At 42.3% G+C, this 20,074-nt stretch overlaps 1 protein-coding gene across 16 annotated transcripts in view; it reads right to left on the bottom strand.

Annotated features, from left to right (window-relative positions):
- The window catches only part of PPFIA1 (PTPRF interacting protein alpha 1), a 53,061-nt gene extending 42,240 nt beyond the window's left edge, over positions 1-10,821 (bottom strand). For 3 of the 16 annotated variants that reach the window (XM_068194236.1, XM_068194235.1, XM_068194242.1), the window contains exons 1-2: positions 10,140-10,815; positions 8,796-9,059 (exon numbers count right to left, since the gene is read on the bottom strand). In XM_068194236.1, the coding sequence (XP_068050337.1) occupies positions 8,796-9,059 (264 nt within the window). In that variant the 5' untranslated portion in view covers positions 10,140-10,815. Of the gene's footprint in view, positions 1-8,795; positions 9,060-10,139 lie in introns of all 16 variants that reach the window. The other 13 variants (XM_068194227.1, XM_068194230.1, XM_068194231.1 and 10 more) reach the window with 10 other exon arrangements.
- Positions 10,822-20,074: the final 9,253 nt, after the last annotated feature.

Below are 20,074 nucleotides of genomic sequence, written 5' to 3'. Positions count from 1 at the left end.
CAGTGGTATCCCAGGGCATCCCTGAAATTATCTAAACCAAACTTTTAGTCATTCCCCCAAATGTACTATAGTAAACAGAGAGAGCTTTGAAGGGATAATCTGAAATTAGGAGTTTACCTTACACAGGCAGAAACATGTGGAAAGCCCAACCAGATTCACCCACACATCAGTATCACTCTGCACATGGGCTCTGCTCTTCTAGCCTTGGTTCTCCTGAGTGCAACACCATTCTCTACATCCAAATTAGATTAACTGAAGAACTCTAAACAGGAGAATCCCATTTATTAAATTTTTTATTTGGATCAGAAGTTTCTTTTACTTCTGGGTTTCCAAAGCAGCCCATGCCTTAAATCGCAGTAGAAGCAAGAGATTCAAGTATGAGATGCATCCTTCATCCTCCTTGTGTAGGACTTCAGATATCCTACACAAGCGAACCTTAAAGTACATAAAATTACAGAGTCCAGCTTCCCACTGAGAAGAGCACAAGCTAAAGGGAAAAGTACAGCAAATAACAGAATTTAGCTCCAGTACTATTAGTTCAGCAAGGTTAGCAGAGTCCCATGACTCCCAGCCAATTACAGAAAGGAATGCAAAGAAAATGAGAGTTTTGACTCTAACATTCTACTGGAAAAGTACATATTGCTAAATAATTATGACAAGCTCACATAGGACAATTGAGAATCCACAACTCAAAGCCACAAATCCACAGTTTAAACCCTGCCACTGATAAAGACAGCAGTCCCTTCAGATGTGTACAGAACTCCCTTTTCATCCAATTTTCTTTTTTAAGGAAATTTGGGGTTGCACAGTGAAAAAACTTTAATATAATTTCATATCATATTTTACATTCTGTAAAGCAAATGAGCAATTTCATGTTGAGATCTCTCCCTCGCTTTTCATGACTGTGCTTGGAAATTCAGAAATAGTTTAATAAAAGTGGTCACTATTTATGGGAATAACCATGGATATAGCACCAATAAAACACCAAGAATTTATGATACTTTTTATTGAGTGAGCACTCTCCACATTGAAGAATGTTTGTTTAGCTTTTACACCAAGCATTTTGGTGGCCAAAATTCCTTTTCAAGTAATTCAAAATAAGCCCCATTTCTCAGCACTGGTCACTGTCAGTGTTGAAGACAATGATCAATAGACTTCATCAACTGCAAGGCAGTTTCTTCACATGAACATTCACACACCTTTCAATCATACATCAAGCCAGTTTCAACTTTGTACAGGCCAACACAGAAATTCTTTGTTTGAACTGCACATCTTAAGGCGGCTTTGTTTTGTTTGGCTTTTTAAACTATGTAAATTACTCAGATCCATAGGCTTATATAATTAAATCCTTTTACTGTGCACTGTCCTGTAAATTTGAAGTAGGAAAAGAAAATCTCACTTCTCTTGACAGAACAGTGTTTAACAATCTCCATGCTTTACTCATTTTTGCCACATAATCTACCCTGCCATTCTAGATAAAAGTTATATATGCCTCTAAAAACAATGTTTTAAGTGTGTAGAACCAAATTTTATAAGCATTTATGTGAGAGGTAGGATAAAAAAAAAACAAGCACTGTGCTTCAGAATATTTCTCTACAGTTGAATACCCAACTCTACTATGTACTAGCAATAGGAGAAAAGCAAAACATAGCATGACTCAGACCATACCCAAAGAGAGATTACTGTTATACAGAGAGGAAAAAAATAAAAAAATAAAAAAATGTTAATTAAATTTTAAAAGAAAATCAAGAGCTGCCCATTTTTTCCTATGACAACAAAGAAAAAATGCTTACTTTCTAAAGAAGGTTTTTTTCCTCACTAACCAAACTCAAAAGGTCACAAATCAAAATTTTCAAGTTTTTTCCAAGCAGTCCTTTAAACAAGTCCTTATTTAAAATCTGTCCTGAAGATATGTGATTATGCTTAATACTGCTCATGTAAGGATATTTTTCATTAAGGAATTACAGAATCCTAGAATAGTATGGGTTGGAAGGGACATTAAAGTTCACCTCTGCCATGGGCAGGGACACCTTCCACTAGACCAGCTTGCTCAGTGCTCCATCCAGCCTGGACTTGAACCTTGGTGCACTTCACAGAATTTATAAAACAAAAGACTAAATTCTAGATATTTATCTTTCTGAAAACACAAGAAGACAGAAGAATTACAGGAATATATTGACTGTTCTTATTTATATGTATCCATTAATAGCCATGGCATATTTGGATCCAACCAAAATTATATGTCTCTTAAGATCTCCACTACCAGCCTCAAAAACCATATCCTCAGTAGACAGGAGCATAAACATATGAGGAAAGTTCAAGGCCACTGTGGAACAGCAAAAGAGAAGATTAAGCAACAAAGCTTCTCTTTTGAAAAATGTTGCAGCTCCAGCTACTGCAGGAACAGGCCACAGAGCCTTGTCAGGCTGATCAGAAGGAAAGGAGCTGATTTTCAGTGGAGCTGATGTGAAACCAAAAGTCAAGTCTGAAACAGATAAAGGTCACGGGCAAAAAACCAAGGGAACCAACTACTCACATCAGCTTAGAGGAAAACAACACATCAAACTGAAAGCGAGCATTAACTTGGACTTGTGATCACACTCCTCCAATTCTAAATATCCAAACTCCCAGAACAATCTCCTCAAGTGACCTACAGATATGGATTCCTACACAATCATCTGGAGTTTCCAAAATGTGGAAACATTATTTCCCTGTGCCTCTGTGAAAAAATCAAGCTGAATAAAAAACTCACTCCATTCAGTAGCAAAATAATAATTCTTCTTTCAGCCTAGAGAATGTGAAAACATTTTTCCTGGCAAGAATTGCATTACATTTATATTTGCATTACATTTGGGGAACCCACAGGCAGGATTATAAAAAAAGACACTTGGAAAGTTATGAGCATCCAGATTACCTGACACACACAACACAAATTTATCTCTTCTCAGTATTTGTAGCTTGAGATGTATATACACAAGAGATTATGTTGAGTATTTTCTAATGTATGTCAACAGATACCAGTCAGCCTTACAGACTTTAAGTGACTTAAGCTGCCTAAATTGCCACAAGCAGCTTACACAAAACGTCTGCCATATTCCTTTAATAATGGAAAACTAAAAAATAAATCCCCAAATTCAACTGTGAAGTATATTCATGCAGTTATGAGATGCAATGCTAACTTAGGGAGAGGAAAAAAAAATTACTAATAGGCACTAAAAACGTTATTTCCTAAAATTCAAGGTCTCTGACAACACTCTTAACTATAAGAGGCCTGCATATATTACAACACAATGTGTCCTCCTAATTCCATGATCAAAACCTACAGTGAATAAAACCAACGTTCAACTCTCTTAAATATATTACAGAAAGGATGAAACAAAGTCTTAGGCCAGTGGACATTAAAACACTAAGAATTCGTAAGGGGGTAGGGAACTGTGTTCTTAATTCATATTTATCTTAAGGAAAAAAAAAAGAAAAAGGAATTTTTTTTCTGGAATTTTAATTATGTAGCCACATTGGATCTTCAAGTCTTGCAACTACACATCTTCAAAGCACTTTTTACTTACACTCTTAGAAAAGAATGGAGGAAAAAAATAAAAGGTAACAGAGGAAGAATTCTCTAAATACCAAAAGATACTACCTCTTGCACCAGAGGCTCAGGCAACTGATGAGAGCATGTATGTGATGTTCACCTGGTTCTAAATATATTTTTTAAATACTTTGTTTTGATTATAGCTCTTTCTACCTTATATACAGCCTGTTTTGAGGCTGCAGGTTAGACCAGAGCACCCCAAGCATTAACAAACCCACTGACAGACATCTGTCCACAGTAGCACAAGAATAGGGAAAAATCACCAGCTCCTGTTTCAGGGCCTCATCCACTACCAAAACAAACAAAAACCATTTCTGTGCAGTCACCAAAACATTCTTTCTACAAACAAACTAAGGGAAATAAAAACAATCCTTTCGGACTTCACCAAATCTGCTTGTTAAGGGGAGGGATGGGACATCACTAAGCAGTAAAACAGCAGTCAATTTCACCCCAAATTTAACAGCAGTAAAATTCACCCTCAAATACAGGGAAACTCAAAATGAATTCCAAATTTAATCTAGCTAAACGGTCTATTTATAATCAAGCAAACCTAAATTAAAAGCACAGTATAAACAGTAAGTTTCTAACAATAGGGAAACAGATGTCTGCCGGGCACGGGTGGGATGTTTCAATAAACAAACCCAAACATATCCACATGAGAAATCAAGAAGACAGAACCAATGCTGGAGACTCGGTGCTCAATATACTCCTCTGCATTATTTAAGTGTAGCTACTCCTTTTTGCCCAAACACAAGACATTACGTCAGATAAATTCATACTTTGAAGGTTTGGAGCCAAAGGTATCTGTTTCTATGTCTTGAAAAGAAAGAAATGTTAGGGAAGCTGAGGTTTATTGATAATCAATGAAGAATTCTGAATGTTAACTCCTATCTCCATCTGACTTAAACTAGTGTAAAGCCAAATCAGTTCAGCAATTTACTAAGAGTAAGAGCCAAGTAAGATTAGCAACTGAAACTCAATATAGATGTCTGAAAATGCAACAGGAAGAGTCCTGTTCATCTCTGCTGTCAGAACGGGGTGGGAGCAGTGGAGGCTGTGCCTGCTCTGACATCCATGTGAAACCCTTTGGCACCTCCAGGATTCCTGGGCACTCTGCTGAGATTAAAGGCTGTTACGCAGAAGTCAGCACCAGCTGCTGCCAGAGTAAGAAGTGCAAGCCATGGCACCTCAGGGCTGAACATCTGGGAATGCTGCAAACCGAGCTGCACCTAAGTGCTGAGGAAATTTCAGCAGCTGCAGCGTCTGGCCAGGCCTTTGTGCGTTCTGCCACTGTGTTCTTCGTATTAGGTACAACTCGAAACCTCATTTCTACATCTATGACATCCTGTATTACTCAAAACTTGTCTGGAGGAAATCCAAATACCATTATTCATAAAATGGCAATGAAATCCTTAAGTCCATCCATTCCAAACAATGCCAGGGAAGTCTTTGGGCCAAGTGTTTTGGTATTTGTTACAGGTGAGGCATTGAGTATTTCTGAGATTGTCTAAGGAACATTACTGTATAGGGACATACCTGAACTTCACTGAATATAAATATGAACTGACACACACCATTTTTAACTGAAGTGTGAAGTAGTGATAAAATATTTACTATGGACTGAAAGCAACTTTAACCTACTATTTTGCTTATCTTGTACAGAAAAAAATGAGGCATGATAAATTTAAGGCCAAAAGATCAGAGGTGCAAGATTAGGATGGATCTTAATATGTGTTGCTTTATATTTGTATTGTATTTATTAGCTCAGAAAATTAACATACATATTAAAATTTTCATCCTGATAACAACTGCTGTGAATTCACCGACTGTGCTTTTATTTGTGACAAGCACCAGAGTCAGTGGAGATTAAACTGTGGTCTTGGCCACCCAAAACAAGCATGATGTTTTAGAAAACATCTACGTGAAATTCTATCAGCAAAATGAACCCTGGCCTGCAACACTTTAATAGCAGGAACTGAAGTAACTTGGGCTTCATCTACCTTAGGTTCAAAATTTAACTTTTAAATACAGTTTTACAGATTAACTTATGAAACACACAAATCTTGAATTCTGTAGAATGCACTCCAAAAGGCACATGAAGGGCATAATCAAATCCACTAAGACCATAATTAGAATTATAACAATATGTTTATGTTATAAAGCTCTTCAAGTAACAAGTTAATGTTCTTTTTTTTTCTGTGAAAAATTCTAGAAAGCATAAAATTAAGTTCTAGCACAGCACTTTGATTTCCTCAAGTTCATTTTCCAAGGTCAGAGTACAGTTTGACTAGGGTAATCTGTAATAGAGGAAACTCCCAGAAAACAAAGAGCATTGCCAAGAATCCAGTTATTTTATCAAGGCAGTGGTGATGTATTTAACTTCCAGCTGTCCACACTAAAAACTCAGAAAAAGTCAGCTTTACTTTAAGTAAATGTAACAGATAAAGCATATCTATGCAAGATTAAAATGCAGTCCTCTCAGTGAATTAGACATCCACAAAAGCTGCCTTACCCTAAATAACTGTCCCAGGTTTATAGAGCTAGAACTGATGCCTCGAATTCCCAGCTGCCCACCACACTAAGAAATGTGACCACAAAATGTGCATCACTGCTGCAGGAAAAACTGCATTTACTTTTAGAGGCTCAGAGGTGCAAATTCTGATTTTGAAAATACTGCCATTTTGAAATTGATCATATACACTGTTAGTTACTTTTGAAATATATATATGGTGTATTTTATATATCAGTGTGAGCTTTTTTATACACATAAAACTCAGTGAATGTAAGGAATTAAGTACAAGGACGCCATCAGAAACTGACTGCCTTCATAGCAAAACCAGAAGAGGCATTTTGGTATAGAAGAAATCAATCTGGCATTCCTGCTTTTAGACCAGGACTTCCCATCAGTCATCAGAACAGCCTAAAATTGGCTGGTTCAGCTAGAGATCTAAAACAGGAAAAGTACACATAGAAACAATTCAATTCAATACCTGTTAAGATAAAGTAGTCTAAAATCAACTACAAAGACTTGTTACAAGCCAAGTCTGAGAAAGAAATGATACTTTGGTTACAGAGTGATTTAACAATTAATGAAATTACACAGGTCTTTGTACAATTACTTAAATTGACCTTGCAGGTCCACGAAATTGAAAACAACTACTATGATAAAAATTGAATTTACACTACTATCCATTCTTTGCTGAAAAAAAATGTAAGACAGCTATTATTTTATTAAATTTAAAGACTTTACCCTCCTGGAAATCCACAGCTAAACAGCAGGTCATTTGAGGCAGTAGTTCAAAAGAATGCTCAGCTTGAAATAATTAACAAAAAAGTTTGAATAGTTTCAAATATTAGTCACTATAAAGTTTTGAAAGAGAACACATATTAGAATTTTTTTTTAAATTGTTTCACCTCATCAAAAATTTGCACCCATGAAGTAACTGACTCTACCATAACAACAACAAAAACTGCCCAATACAGAAGTTACTTCTGATGTAGCAAGAGTAATGAAAATATTTCTGATTTTTGAAAGCACCACAATCATTTGAGCTAAGCATCACTGGGGACAAAAGCATATGTTCCAGAGAATGAAAAGAGTATTTTCCAACAGTAATCTACAAAAATCCATACAATGCTGTATGTTCACATAAAAATGCAGTAAAATTTCTCCCTCAACTGACTTGCTTTTCCAACAGATTTCACATGAAACCATGCAATTATGGTATTCTTGAAAAGGGGAACTGTTTATTAATTTTCCAGAAATGTTTAGAAAGTGATGGTTACATGCAAGTAGCCTACTAGATTTAGGAAGGAAAGCTGAGAACTGAAAAGGCAAAAGGGGAACAGCAGAGTTGAGAGCTGAGATGATTCTGCTCAGCCACAAACTCAGGTCTAACAGTCTGCAGGTCATGCAAGTGGTTAATAGCCTCCATTAATGTAGCAGACCTGGCACAGAGGATGAGGAGAAGCTACAGTTATTACAACAAAAAAACAAAGAATGATGTTTGCCTGCAGCACATGATTTAACACGGGCAGCAGCAAAGGTTGGAAACTTCTCCTTTCTGATTTTCATCGTTGTAACAGAACTAGATTAACACATGTAACATTTTCATTTCCATCCATCAGTAATTACCAGCACCAATTACCATACCAAGAGTCATACAGTGATTACATTATAATGAGAGCAGTGAAACGGAAGGGTTTAACACCACTGTCTGAAAGGGTATAAACAGTAACTACAATACTTAAGGATATGGGAACATTTGTAAAAGTCACAGCATCATTGTGCCACGCTTGGGACAACAACCAAAACGCCAGAAAGCACAAGGCTGTCAACAGTTAACCAACACCTCAAAGCAGCCCCTGCTTTGCCTACAACCAAATGCTTCTAAACATGTTCAAAGTCCAGCTGTATTATTTTTAACTCGAATGGATAAAACCCAAAGAGTTCTGCAGACACCAATCACCTTTCCTAACAATGCTCCTTACGTAACAAACCTACCACTGCAGGCCACGTGCATTCTCCACAAGGCACTACTTAGGAGCTCCTAGCAGGACCAAAAAAAAAAAAAAAACCCTCAGAAAACCAAATCCAAACTTTTCAAAAGTAACTAAACAGGTTAAACAACACACTCAGACTTCTATATTGCCATGACAACTCAGCATGCATTCACAAGGCAGCAGACTTCAAGGTTTTAAATCAAAGTCTTTAATAGAGTCAGAATGGTCTGTATGCAATTCACAGAATCCCAGAATGGGATTGGGAGGAACCTTAAAGACCATCCACTTCCAAACCCCTGCTATGGGCAGGGACACCTCCCACTAGACCAGGTATTAATTCTTAAGTACATGAATGAATCAGGCAATTAAGAGATAGCATTTTAAAAGTACTAGTTGCAGAAAAAAGTCCATCAAGTTCTATTAAACAAAAGGATGTAGATACCATTCCACGTTTATGCTAAGCCAAGGAAATTTCAGAAACTGGGAAAGCAGACTGGAGGGAAAGGACTGCTCTTCCCTGCTTTCCTTACTTTTGCATCTTTCTCAAAGTGAGCAAGCACCAAAAGATCCACCAGGATAGATTCATCTTCCCCTAAGACAACCTGACTCTTCAGTAAACCAAACATACAAAAAGCCAACAGCACACCACAAAGAACACAAAAACCATTGAAAAAGCCTTTGCCTTCCCAAACGTCCATACCTGTGGAAGTGCAGTATTGAGCTGCCTCTGCAAGGAATCCCTCTCATGGCCAACCTCGTGCAGCTTGCCCTGCGTGAGCGCGAGCGTCTCCTGAGTTTCTCGGAGCGTTTCCAGCAGGCGATCCCTCTCTTCCAGCATGGACACCATTAACTGCTCAAAGTGGGAATCAGCATCTGACTGCAACGGGGAACCTGAACCGTGGCCTCCATTTCCCCCGGTGGGAATCTCGGCCTCACTGATGGTTGGCATCACCTCACACATCATCTTGAAACAAAACGAGACACAACAAAGGCCAGAAATCTCGGTCAAACAAATCTAAACAGGAACTTTGAGTGCTGCCCGTAATACCCACTTAGCTCTCCCCACGATAGCATCAGCAAAGGCTGCCAACACCTTGGTGTTTGCCACTATTTCATTAAGAGTGGAGAAAAGGTACACAGTCAACTTAATCAAGGCTTTGCTTCATAATGAGAATCTTGTGACTTCTTGCAAAACCAGATTTTTGCAGCTACGTCTCAAACTGACTTCGTTTTAACTGATTTATGTTTTTGTGAGGAGTAAACTGCTGCCGAGATCTTTTAAAAAAAAAAAGATAAGGCATGCAGCCTGACACCAAAAATTATACACTTCACCCACCAAATGATTACACTGCACATTATGGGAAACATTATCTGCTTCTTCCACTGCTTCAAACGTACAACAGTACTTTGAGCTTGTGTTGGCTGTAGAAGTTTTATGGTGGTGAAAGTAATATATGGTAAATGAGTGGTAAATCCAAACAGTCCGATTCGGGAGATAAACACATGTAAAGGAAGATAAAAAGCAAAAAATTCATTATGAAGTAGTAGCAGCTGTCAACGCGGACAGCAAAAGTAAAGGTAAGCAAAAATAATTAAAGGTAGAGGATGAATACAGTTAACAACGCAAATAGGAGCACTGCACTACTGGAAGTGAGCACACAACTGGGAGCACCTTTGAGAGACCCTAACAGATCCTTGCCAGAGCTAAGGCATTAAGGCTTTAAAAACCATGGAAAAATCCCACTCATATAATCACTGAACCAACACAAAAGTTCTTCAGGCAATCTCTCTCAAAAGCACAAACCTACAAGAACTTGAGGAAAAATCAGGAAAAATAGCTCCCGAAACCTCTCAGGTACCACAAACTTTGTTCTCAGCCTTAAATTTCACACTCACATCTGGAAATTTTAAAAGAACAATTCATTCTGAGTCTTACTGTGGGTCCTCTCAATGCTTTGAAAGACTTGAAACAACCTGAAGTGCTTTGTAACATTTTCATGCATGATTACAATAAGCCCTGAATTTTCACCACTACATTATTTACCTTGCTCAATAAAACGAAAAGGCTTGGAAAACAGGCCCCAGGTTTCCTGCAGCACCAGGTCTTCTCTGTTTTAGCAGTTTTCTGTTATCCCCCAAACCCCTTTGGATTGCAAAGCATCCATCCAGCTTCAGTCCAATGACTGTTTAATTGCAACACATGAAAAGAAAAATAATAAACCTGGCGAGGAAAGAGCAGATCCAGTAAAAAGCAGCAACTTCAGCTAACTCGCCAAGTCCCCAGCACAGAAGAATGTGAAAATAAACTGTCTCAGCTTCCCATCCCTCTATTACTGGCCCATAGGTCCTGCAACAGCTGGGATGGAGGAATCATGTGCTGACAAAAAAAGAAAAGATGTAGTCCGACGCAGAGATGCAACAAGCTTCAAGAGTTCATCGCTCATAAATTCCACTCAGGTCACAATCGCATTACTAAACAGAGTACGGACAGCAGGGGAAAACAGCACGAGCTTTCTTGTAGAGGATTTGGAAAAGCCTCCCTTCTTTTCTCTTCGATTAATTCCAACGGGAAGCTCTCCTTCCAGTTCCCTGCGTCTTAGTTCAAACATTTATAATCCCAACAGCAAGGCGCTGGCGTCGCTTTGGAAGGCGAGCAGGGAGCGAGACCTGTTGTTTCCTCAGCACCAGTCCCGCAGACGATGCTCCGCAACCGAGAGCGGGCAAAGAAAGTACCCGGCAGCTCCGGGGGCACCGGCCCGGTCCCGCCGCTCCCCTTCCCCGCGGAGGGCCCGGCTAACAAAGCTGCGGGCGGAGGATGCCGGGCTCCGCCGCTGCCCCCGCCCGTCTCGGGGAGCACCGGGCCGGGCCTCCCTCCTCGCCTCGCCCGCTCCTCGCCGGAGGCCCCAGCGGCGCCGGGAGCGCGGCCGGCCCGGGCCCCGCGCAGCGAGCCCGGCCGCGGAGGCCCCGGCGAGCCCGCCCTCGCTCCGGCCCCTACCGAGCGGCGGGGGCTCCGCCGCGCCGGGACGGTCCCCTCGGGCCGGGCCCGGCTCCGCCCGCCGCCGCCTCCACGTCCGTGGTGGCCGGCGCGGGGTCGGCTGAGGCCAGGTGGGTGGTGCCGGCCGGCCGGCGGCGCCGCCACGGCCTCAGGGGGCGGCAGAAGCGCTGCGCGCCCGGAGAGCCGCGATCGCCGCCACGGCCCCGCCGGTCCCGGTCCCGGCCCCGCTCGCCGCCGCCTCCTCCCGCCGCTCCCGGCGCGCTCCGCGGCCCCGCATAAATCAGTGCGGCGCCCACAATGCACCGCGCGGGGCGGCGCGGCCGCTCCTGCCCTGCTCCCCGCCGCCGGGGACCCGGGTTCGAGACCCGCTCGGCGCTGCCTGCCCTGTGAGCGATACCGCCGCCGCCCACGCTGCCCGCCGCGGGGGAAAGGACGGGAAAGCCGCAGTGGAGCCCCGGGGCGGGAGGCGTGCTCGCTGAGAACTGGGAACAGGGCAGGGCTGGAGTGGCCCCGCAGTCGCAGCCCGTGCCGGCGCCTGCGTGTGGCGGCAGGGTCCGGCGGGGCGCGGGCGGGATCGCAGCGGCTCGCCCGGCCCCGGCTGCCCCAGCGGGCCCAGAGGCTGGGACCTGCTCCGGGCACCTCGATTCGAAAGGCCAGTGAGGGGCTGGAGCGAGTCCAGAGGAGGGAATGGAGCTGGGGAAGGGTCTGAGGCACCAGGAGAGGCTGAGGGAGCTGGGGGGCTCAGCCTGGACAAGAGCAGGGGATATTATCACTCCATACAGTGCCCTGAGAGGAGGTTGTGGCCAAGTTAGTCTCTTTTCCCAGACAAGTGACAGGACAAGAGGACACAGTCTTGTGCCAGGATGGGCATTAGGAAGACTTTCTTCGCAGAAAGGGTGATCAGACGTTGGAATGAGTTCCCAGGCCAGTGCTGGAGTCGCCATCCCTGGAGGTGTGTAAGGAAAGACTGGATGTGGCACTCACTGCCATGTCCCCGTTGACTCCATGGTGTTTGGTCATAGACTGGACTCAATGACCCCAGAGGTCTTTTCCAAGCGAATCCATTCTGTGAGTCTGGGGAGGGGAGCTGCCAGGTCCTCAGCACAGTGAGGGGCAACTTCTCTGACATAGTCTGTTCTCCACAGGAAACTGGGTTTGGCTATGTTGACTATTATTTTTCCAAAACAGCACAGAAATGTTTTTTCCACTTGCATTTCTATAGCTTTTACTCTCTTCCTGGAGCCTTCACCGTGCCCATGAGTTGAAAGTTGAAGCCTGCCAGGCAAAGCTTAGAAAACTCTCTTTCCTCTCTTTGCATTTGTGCTACCACCGTGAATGAAGTATTTGCATTTTGAACCCTATTGTTCCTTTTACAGTGGAAAGCTCTAAAAGGCATCAAGGGCCCATTAGGCAGACAGAGGCAAGTCATGCCAAAAAGCAGCAGTCCCTGCACAGAAGGTTGTGCAGATTTGTGGCTGGATTATGTGGATTTATTTGTGAACACAACATCTTGACACCTAGCACTGGATAGAAAGGATCACTAATGAGTCAATCTTCCTTTTCCACATACAAAATTCTTTACACGTTTACTACACTGTGCTCTTTCCCTTTGGTATTTGAGCCTTTAGACTGAATTCAAGTCACATTTTTTAAGTTTTCTCTGTACAGCCGTGAGGTCTGGATTACTTTTTTGTTTTTCCTCCTGAAGTTTCTAATGTAATCCCATGACTCTTGGAACTGGAACTTTGAGGAAAAAGCCAAATATGATGAGGAACGTTCAAATAATGAATTCTGCCAAATATAGATCAGCACAGATTTAACGCTGAATGTCTGAATAACTGAGGTCTGACTTTTCAATGTAGGAAGAGTAGCAAAAAGATTCCAAAATGAATAGTTATGAATTAACCTGTACATAGGTAAATGTTTTTATTTATAAGCTTTGATCCAGATTTTCAGTGGATGAAGAAGACTTCAGGCTAAGCAGCTGCCAAGGCAGCATCTTCAAAATATCCTGCTCCAGCAATACCAAAACAAGGCTGGAAAATAAAGTGGAGTTCATGGCTGTGTGAACAAACACCATTCCACTTCAGGTCATCACACATAAAAAATGAAAATTAATAATGTTAATAGAAAGACTGATTTGGCCTGATTTGATTTTTGTTTAACATGCGAGTCAAATGGAGACTTTGTGGATGAAAGGGCAAAAGGTTAAAGACTGTAACGGGCACAGAGTTGACAATCTCTCTCAAACTGGACACTGCAATATATCCAGTCAGATTAACTGATCTCAGAGCCAGGTCATGTGGAATAAATTAATGAACCTCGGTATTCATGTAGATCCTAAAACATGGAATAACATTTTCTCTCAGTCTGGGTTGCCTTAGAACGTGTGCTTTTCTTTTGAAACTAAGTTGTGTTTTGTCCTTGAGTGCTTAAAACCAAAAAGTGAAGATTTCTACCATTCTGTAATCCTACTTCATTATGAAAGCAAAGAACCTAGGACACAATCCTGAATTGAGAATAAAAATGGATGAACTCTGTATATTAATTTTCACTTCACCCAGTTTGTTAACAAGGCACAGACACTCGCATTCAGCTTGCTCAGCTCTTCACATCCGTGGTTGGGTTTCCCATCTAAGAGGCAGGAGGTTTTAGCTGCAGACCCTCCTCAGCCTCAGAGTTGTCACCTTTATCTCTGTCACCTTCAAATCACTCTGTACACAAGTTTCAGAGGAGGGTGGAAATGCCAGTGGTTAGGCACTTTCTTGAGAAATGGGTTTCAGCCTCAGGTGGGAACAGAGTTCCCACAGCATGTAAATGTCTGCTACATGAGAAGGAGGCACTGTAAAGAGCCAGGTATTTATTCATGCCCAAAAGGATGGCTTAGTCCAGGAGGGAACCTACATCAAGAATATCCTAGCTAAGGAATATGCCTCCCATGTGGCATACTGCAAATACCTTCCGTAGGCACCAGGCTCTGTGAATGCCACACAGAGCCCAGACTGTGGATACAGCAGAGTTTCTGAGGTGCCCCAAAAATATTTTAAAGGCCTGACTTTAAAGCCAATTGCTACTCCCATGTGCAGTCCACCAAAGCTGGGACCAGATCAGTGGGGAAGGCCAGGACTTGGAATTCTAGAGAAAAAAATTGAATTACCAGATCTTTGCATAATGCTCTGTGCTGCGCGAAATACACATGGAATGATAAAGTCAAAACTCCCAGGCTCTGCAAATACCAAAATATTTCTCAGTCCTATTTACTTTGTAGTACAAGGAAAACAGTTTCTTTTTTTTTTTTTTTTATCCTGGGCATGTAACCCAGGATATACCATCCAATATGAAGAGCACCAGCAGCTCAGATCTTTTTAATTAAATGAGTGTGATGTCTCTTTTGTAACTTCAGCAAGAGGTCTGGCTCCCTGTCCATGTCATTTAGTGAGATGTAACACTCGTGGAAAGAGCTCCACATACATCAGCTGACAGCAAAGTAACCAGTCCAGAAACCCAGGTTAAATCTTTCTCCACTCTTTGCACCTCAAAAACCACACGCTGAAATTCAAACAAAGGCTGTTAAAAAAAAAAAAAAAAAAGGGGGGGTGGGGGGGAAGGGGAAGGTTTCCTTTCCTGTCACATGATGAATTAGATCCTAATGTTTATCCAAGCTCAGCAAAGCAGCCAGCTCTTCCTGCCAGCCCGTGCAGGGGTGAGGAGCGGGGTCGGGCCGGAGCTGCCCTGCCCGCGGGCTCTGAGGACAAACACCTGCTGCCCGCCGCTTGCTCTGCCCGCTGGGGGCTTCACGCTTCAATTATGCCGAAATTTCCTCAGAGCCACCCCACGCTAGCACAAAACCTCTGCTGAAAATAGTCCAAGATCGCCTAGGCAGTTTTTTTTTCCCTCCCGAGTCGAGCTGATGGTATCTTATTTACTGCTTGTCCTTTACAGATGACTTAATGACTTAGCAGCAAAGTGAATTTTGAACACATTTCAGGCATTTCATACTGAAATGAATAGATGCAAGAACAGGATTTTTGCCAGGAGCACTGATTATCCTTTTGTCAGTAGATAGACGTGACCTGGACCATTCTGTTGCCATTAAAAAAAGTCTCCAGAGGTTGCTAGACAGAGGAGACACTTTGCCTGAGGGAGAAGGAATGAGAGGGAAGAGGCTGGAAGGTGGCCTGTGGAGAAGAGGATAGAAGTAATTAATGGTTAAGCCCATGTATAAAGCTAAGTGCACCAGTAAATGTGTCAGCCCTTGGGCGATGGAAGCCATGACTTCTACAAACCTCAACACAGCACAGTCCTTTACATCGACATCTTATTTGTATCATGTGGGTCTGCACGGATCTGTGCCGGATTCAGGCAGGTGTAAATCAAATGGGAATTGGCTGCTCTGAAACTGAAGAGGGTTTTTGAATTGGTCTTAGGAGGAAAAGTCCCTACAAAGCAACTGGAGACCTGGAGAGGACTCTTAAAAGACCAGATGAACTTACACAATTTATTTTAGTGGGACTCATACCTATGCAAGACTGTAAATGTTTTCCAGATTTAGCTGTCACCCCTGCAACCAAAACCACACATTCTCACTCAAGTACAAACCTGCTGAGCTCGAAAAGGCTTTCAGCTTAGTTTCAGCTTCAGTTGTGCAATTTGCAGTTCAGAATTATTGCACCTGCTGTCTTTTCTGTATGGATTTACAGCAGCAGAAATCCCCTTGAGTTAGAAAGAATTTCTAAAGCCAAGTATCATTTATTTCAATGAGAAATGAAATATACCCCTAATATCTAATTCAAACACGGTACATTCCCTCAGTGTAGACTGATTTCAGCACGTCTTCAGATAGTTTATAGCTATAATGAAAGGTATCGAGCTAAAAGTGTGTTCAGTTGCAAGTTCAGGGCAATAAAGTTGCACATTATTTCGTTAAACGTTTTTTAAAAGATAATATTTTTCGGGAAGGCCATATTCGTGTGATGTAGCTGTGAATAATATTGGAAGAAGAAATTGAAGGATTCAGAACCAGCTGTGATAATGCAGCTCCTGCCTAACTAGAGCAGGTCTGGATACATTCCACCCGGCTGACCACCTACAGCATGAACCCATTTACCCTGGCTTGCCTCTGTAATCAGTGGAGTGAGAGAGCCACTCCATGGGAAGAGTGATTCAGACCTTTGGTGTGGTCCATGAATCACCTGCTCCAGGTGCCTGTCTGTTCCCATTGGCTCCAAGGGAGCCCAGGGCAGCTGGACTCTTGCCGTGGGAGCTGTGCTCGGATGTCTCAAGCAACATGAGATGAATCTGGGTGTTGGATATGTGTGGGATCAGCACATCTTGTTGCTGTAGGAAAGCAAGGGAAATGGATGTGGTTGTCCACAGAAATGAGCAGGGCTGTTCCTGGCTTCATTGCTGCGTATTTAGCAGCCCACAGTTTGTCTGTCTCAGTAATTTTAACTGGTCTGCAATTCAATTATTATATTTGCAAGACTGAAGCCTAGAGCTTCAGAGCCATGGCAGCCTCTCAGGGTAGAGAATCATAGAAACACAATGGTTTGGGTCAGAAGGAACCTTAAAGATGATCCAGTTCCAACCCGCTGCCATGGGCAGGGACACTTTCCACTATCCCAGGCTGCTCCAAGCCCTGTCCAGCCTGGTCTTGAACACCTCCAGGGGTAGGGAGTCCATAACCTCTCTGGGCAACCCATGCCAGTCCCTTATCACCCTCTCAGCAAAGAATTTATTTCTTATATCTAACCTAAACCCACCTTCCTCCAGCTTAAGGCCATTCCCCCTTGTCACTCCATGCCCTTGCCCAAAGTCACTCTCCATCTCCCTTGTAGGCCTTTTAAGTACTGCAAGGGGCTCTAAGGTCTCCCCAGAGCCTTTTTTTCTCCAGGATGAGCAGTCCCAAATCCCTCAGCCTGTCTTCATTCCAAGAGAAAACAATCCTGTTATTTTTATTCCAAAGCCCCCGTTGACAGGTTGATCACAGAGTGAAGTCTACAGACACTGAGCTCCTCTCCTCTCCTCTCCTCTCCTCTCCTCTCCTCTCCTCTCCTCTCCTCTCCTCTCCTCTCCTCTCCTCTCCTCTCCTCTCCTCTCCTCTCCTCTCCTCTCCTCTCCTCTCCTCTCCTCTCCTCTCCTCTCCTCTCCTCTCCTCTCCTCTCCTCTCCTCTCCTCTCCTCTCCTCTCCTCTCCTCTCCTCTCCACAGTTGGGTTCTACCTGGATCACTTCAATATTGAGGCTTCAGCTTTTAGAATGTTTTGAGACCTGGTAAGAGAAAAAGAACAAAGATTGTGTTATTTTAATAATATACTTAATAAACTTTATAAATAGTCCAACTACGGGAAAACAAAAAGGATTTGTATGTGAAATAACATTTCTGTTCCTGTAAATCAGTGTTTGAAGGAAAAAATAGGAATTATTTTTCTGCTTTGTCTACTATGCAAAGGCTCCTGCTGTTTCAAGTGGCTTTGGAGTAAGCACTGTGGACCACAATTTCTATGTTCTCAGTGTCCTCTACTATTAGTCCTTCATACCATAGTAAAGTAGATAAAAGCATTTGAAAAATAGACATCAAATAGTACTTAAGCCTATTTTTAATCCTTACCTGACTAGATTTCAAGTGATAACATACCTTTCATTACATGCACATTGCCTGCATGAAATTGTTTGCAGCAATCACCACCTTCATTATTCAGATGCACTCTGAATTGGAGCATTATCCTGTGTGTGTGAAGATAATAATGTTGGCAAGGTATTAGTCCCAAATCATATGTGTGTGATAAGGCTGAAGAATTTTTTGTGCAACCAGCTTAAGCTTACAGGCAAATGAAAATGTAAGTAACACTATCAGTGAATCACGAGTTTATGCATGAGTTAAAATGTTTATTTTCACCATTTTAGAACTCCTCATTGTCTTCACAGTATTTACTAGGAATATTAGTTTGCTAAAATGAATTGTCTGAGATGATGACTAAAAACCAAAATGGCCTCAAAATGAAGTCATAAAGCAAACTGCAACACATAAAAATTATAAAAACTGTGGACACTTGCAATGACAACAGTGTGTTTGGCAAAAAACCATGTCCAGTTTCAAGGTGAGCCTAAGGCTCAGATGAAACTGTCTGCCAATAGATATGGTGTATTAAAGTGCTGTCAAAGTTCAGTTCCCAATATTATTTCTTGTTCTGACTAGTAGCAATTCTGCCTAGACAACCAGGTAATTTCAGACTAAATCTCACCTTTGGCATTTGAAGAAGAAGGTTACTAGGTCAGGATCTGACACAGAAAATGAGTATAGGTATAAGCCAGCTAATGGTAACCATTCAGCTCAGACCACCTACCAGCAGCCGCAAGCAGCAGAGTGACATTTAAAAGCAATCAGAGTCAGAAGAAAACCTTCAGGGAAAACAAACAATACTTCAGAAAAAGCAGCTCTACATTCGCCAGAGGAAAAAAACCCAAGACCCTTGGGAACAGTGTTCAAGTCAACTTGAAACAAACATCAAGAAAAAGAACGGAAGTATAGAAAATGGGGCTTCTTTTTAAGTAAATTCCTTACCCACTTGCTTCTATATTGGCCTGTTCTTACCCAGTATTACCCCTGTGTTGTGAGTGGTCTCAGCTTTTGAAGAAAACACCATAACTTTGAGCAAATTCCCTGCAAACCCATAAACCCACACAGCACATGGCCTGGGTGAGACATGCTGTGGATAGGAGATCCTCATGGAGAAGGCAGGATCCTCTCTAATGCCAACAGGAGCAGGAGCTGCCTTTGCACTGCCTTGCTTATATGGGTTATCCCTACTGCTGGACTCACAGTGCCCTAAAGTAAGGGAGTTTTAGGATTTCTGTCTGAAATTTTAATTTTAGAGCTGCCATGATATCCTAGTTTTGAGATTAATGGTTTAAAGATGCTTAAGTCCTTACAGAACCATCTGTTATTTTAATAATAAATAAAAGCACAGTGAAGCCTTGCATCCCTTCTTGGCTGGCGGAGTGTCTGTTACTAACCTGTCCCAATTTACCTTCCCTCTACACAGAAACATCCTTTGTAAAACTTATGGTCCGCTCATACTGCCTCCTCCAGCTGGAGTCAGGCTTTGTGTGTGCAGCTTGTGCTGCTCATCCCCATGGGTCACTCCGAGTTCAGGCTCCTTACAGGAATGTCTTTATCTGCACCTGAGGTTTCATCCAGTGTTGTCCTCAGCTGCCATTGAGGTCTCCACGTGTTTTTGACTCAGCTACCAACAAAAGGTTTGTCCCTGCCTTGTGTGAGATAACACTCTTAGTCACTCAAGTGTTCCTTTTCCCTTTTTCTGTTTGCCTGAATGCCTTGTTCCTTTGCACAGAGGTATTTACACAGCTTTTGTCAAATTACAATTAATTAAAGCTGGCTATTACTAAACAAAAAGTCAATTACTATCTAGCTGCTGCAGGTAAGGTGACATGATGTGTAACTTGGAAAAAAACCAAAAGACAAGAGAAAAAGCTATGAAAGGTTGTCCTCTCCCTGCTCTTGGTTAGGAATCATAATTTCTAGGAAGGTGGACAACAGCTGAATAAACCTTGTCATTGTCTTACACTAATCCTTAAACGAAGTGAGAATAACATGTGTAAGATACAAAAGGGAATAACTCATAACAGAAGAAACCAGCAGCCCTGATATTATTCATCTGCACCATAACAAGCAGGGGAACTGATTTATTTTGAAGCTAAATTCCCTGTTCTCCTGAACACAGTTCATGTTAAAGACCCTTTGACCACACCATCTGTTTGCATTGTTATCCACATCTAAAAGAGTCAACAGAAATATTGACTCACGAGCTGGTTCTAGCTTAGGCCTGCGAGTTAAGCTCCCACAACACACTTAAGCATTTGCACAAAGAGCTACAAGAACACTGCTCACCTTTTCCTTTTGTTACAATCAATCACCCAGCACTCCAAACAAAGGTCAGGTCCTCCCCCAAATGCAAACAATACC

Source organism: Anomalospiza imberbis, chromosome 6 (assembly GCF_031753505.1).
Source record: "Anomalospiza imberbis isolate Cuckoo-Finch-1a 21T00152 chromosome 6, ASM3175350v1, whole genome shotgun sequence".
Classification (NCBI taxonomy): Eukaryota; Metazoa; Chordata; class Aves; order Passeriformes; family Viduidae; genus Anomalospiza; species Anomalospiza imberbis.
This window is presented reverse-complemented; position numbering and strand designations above follow the sequence as displayed.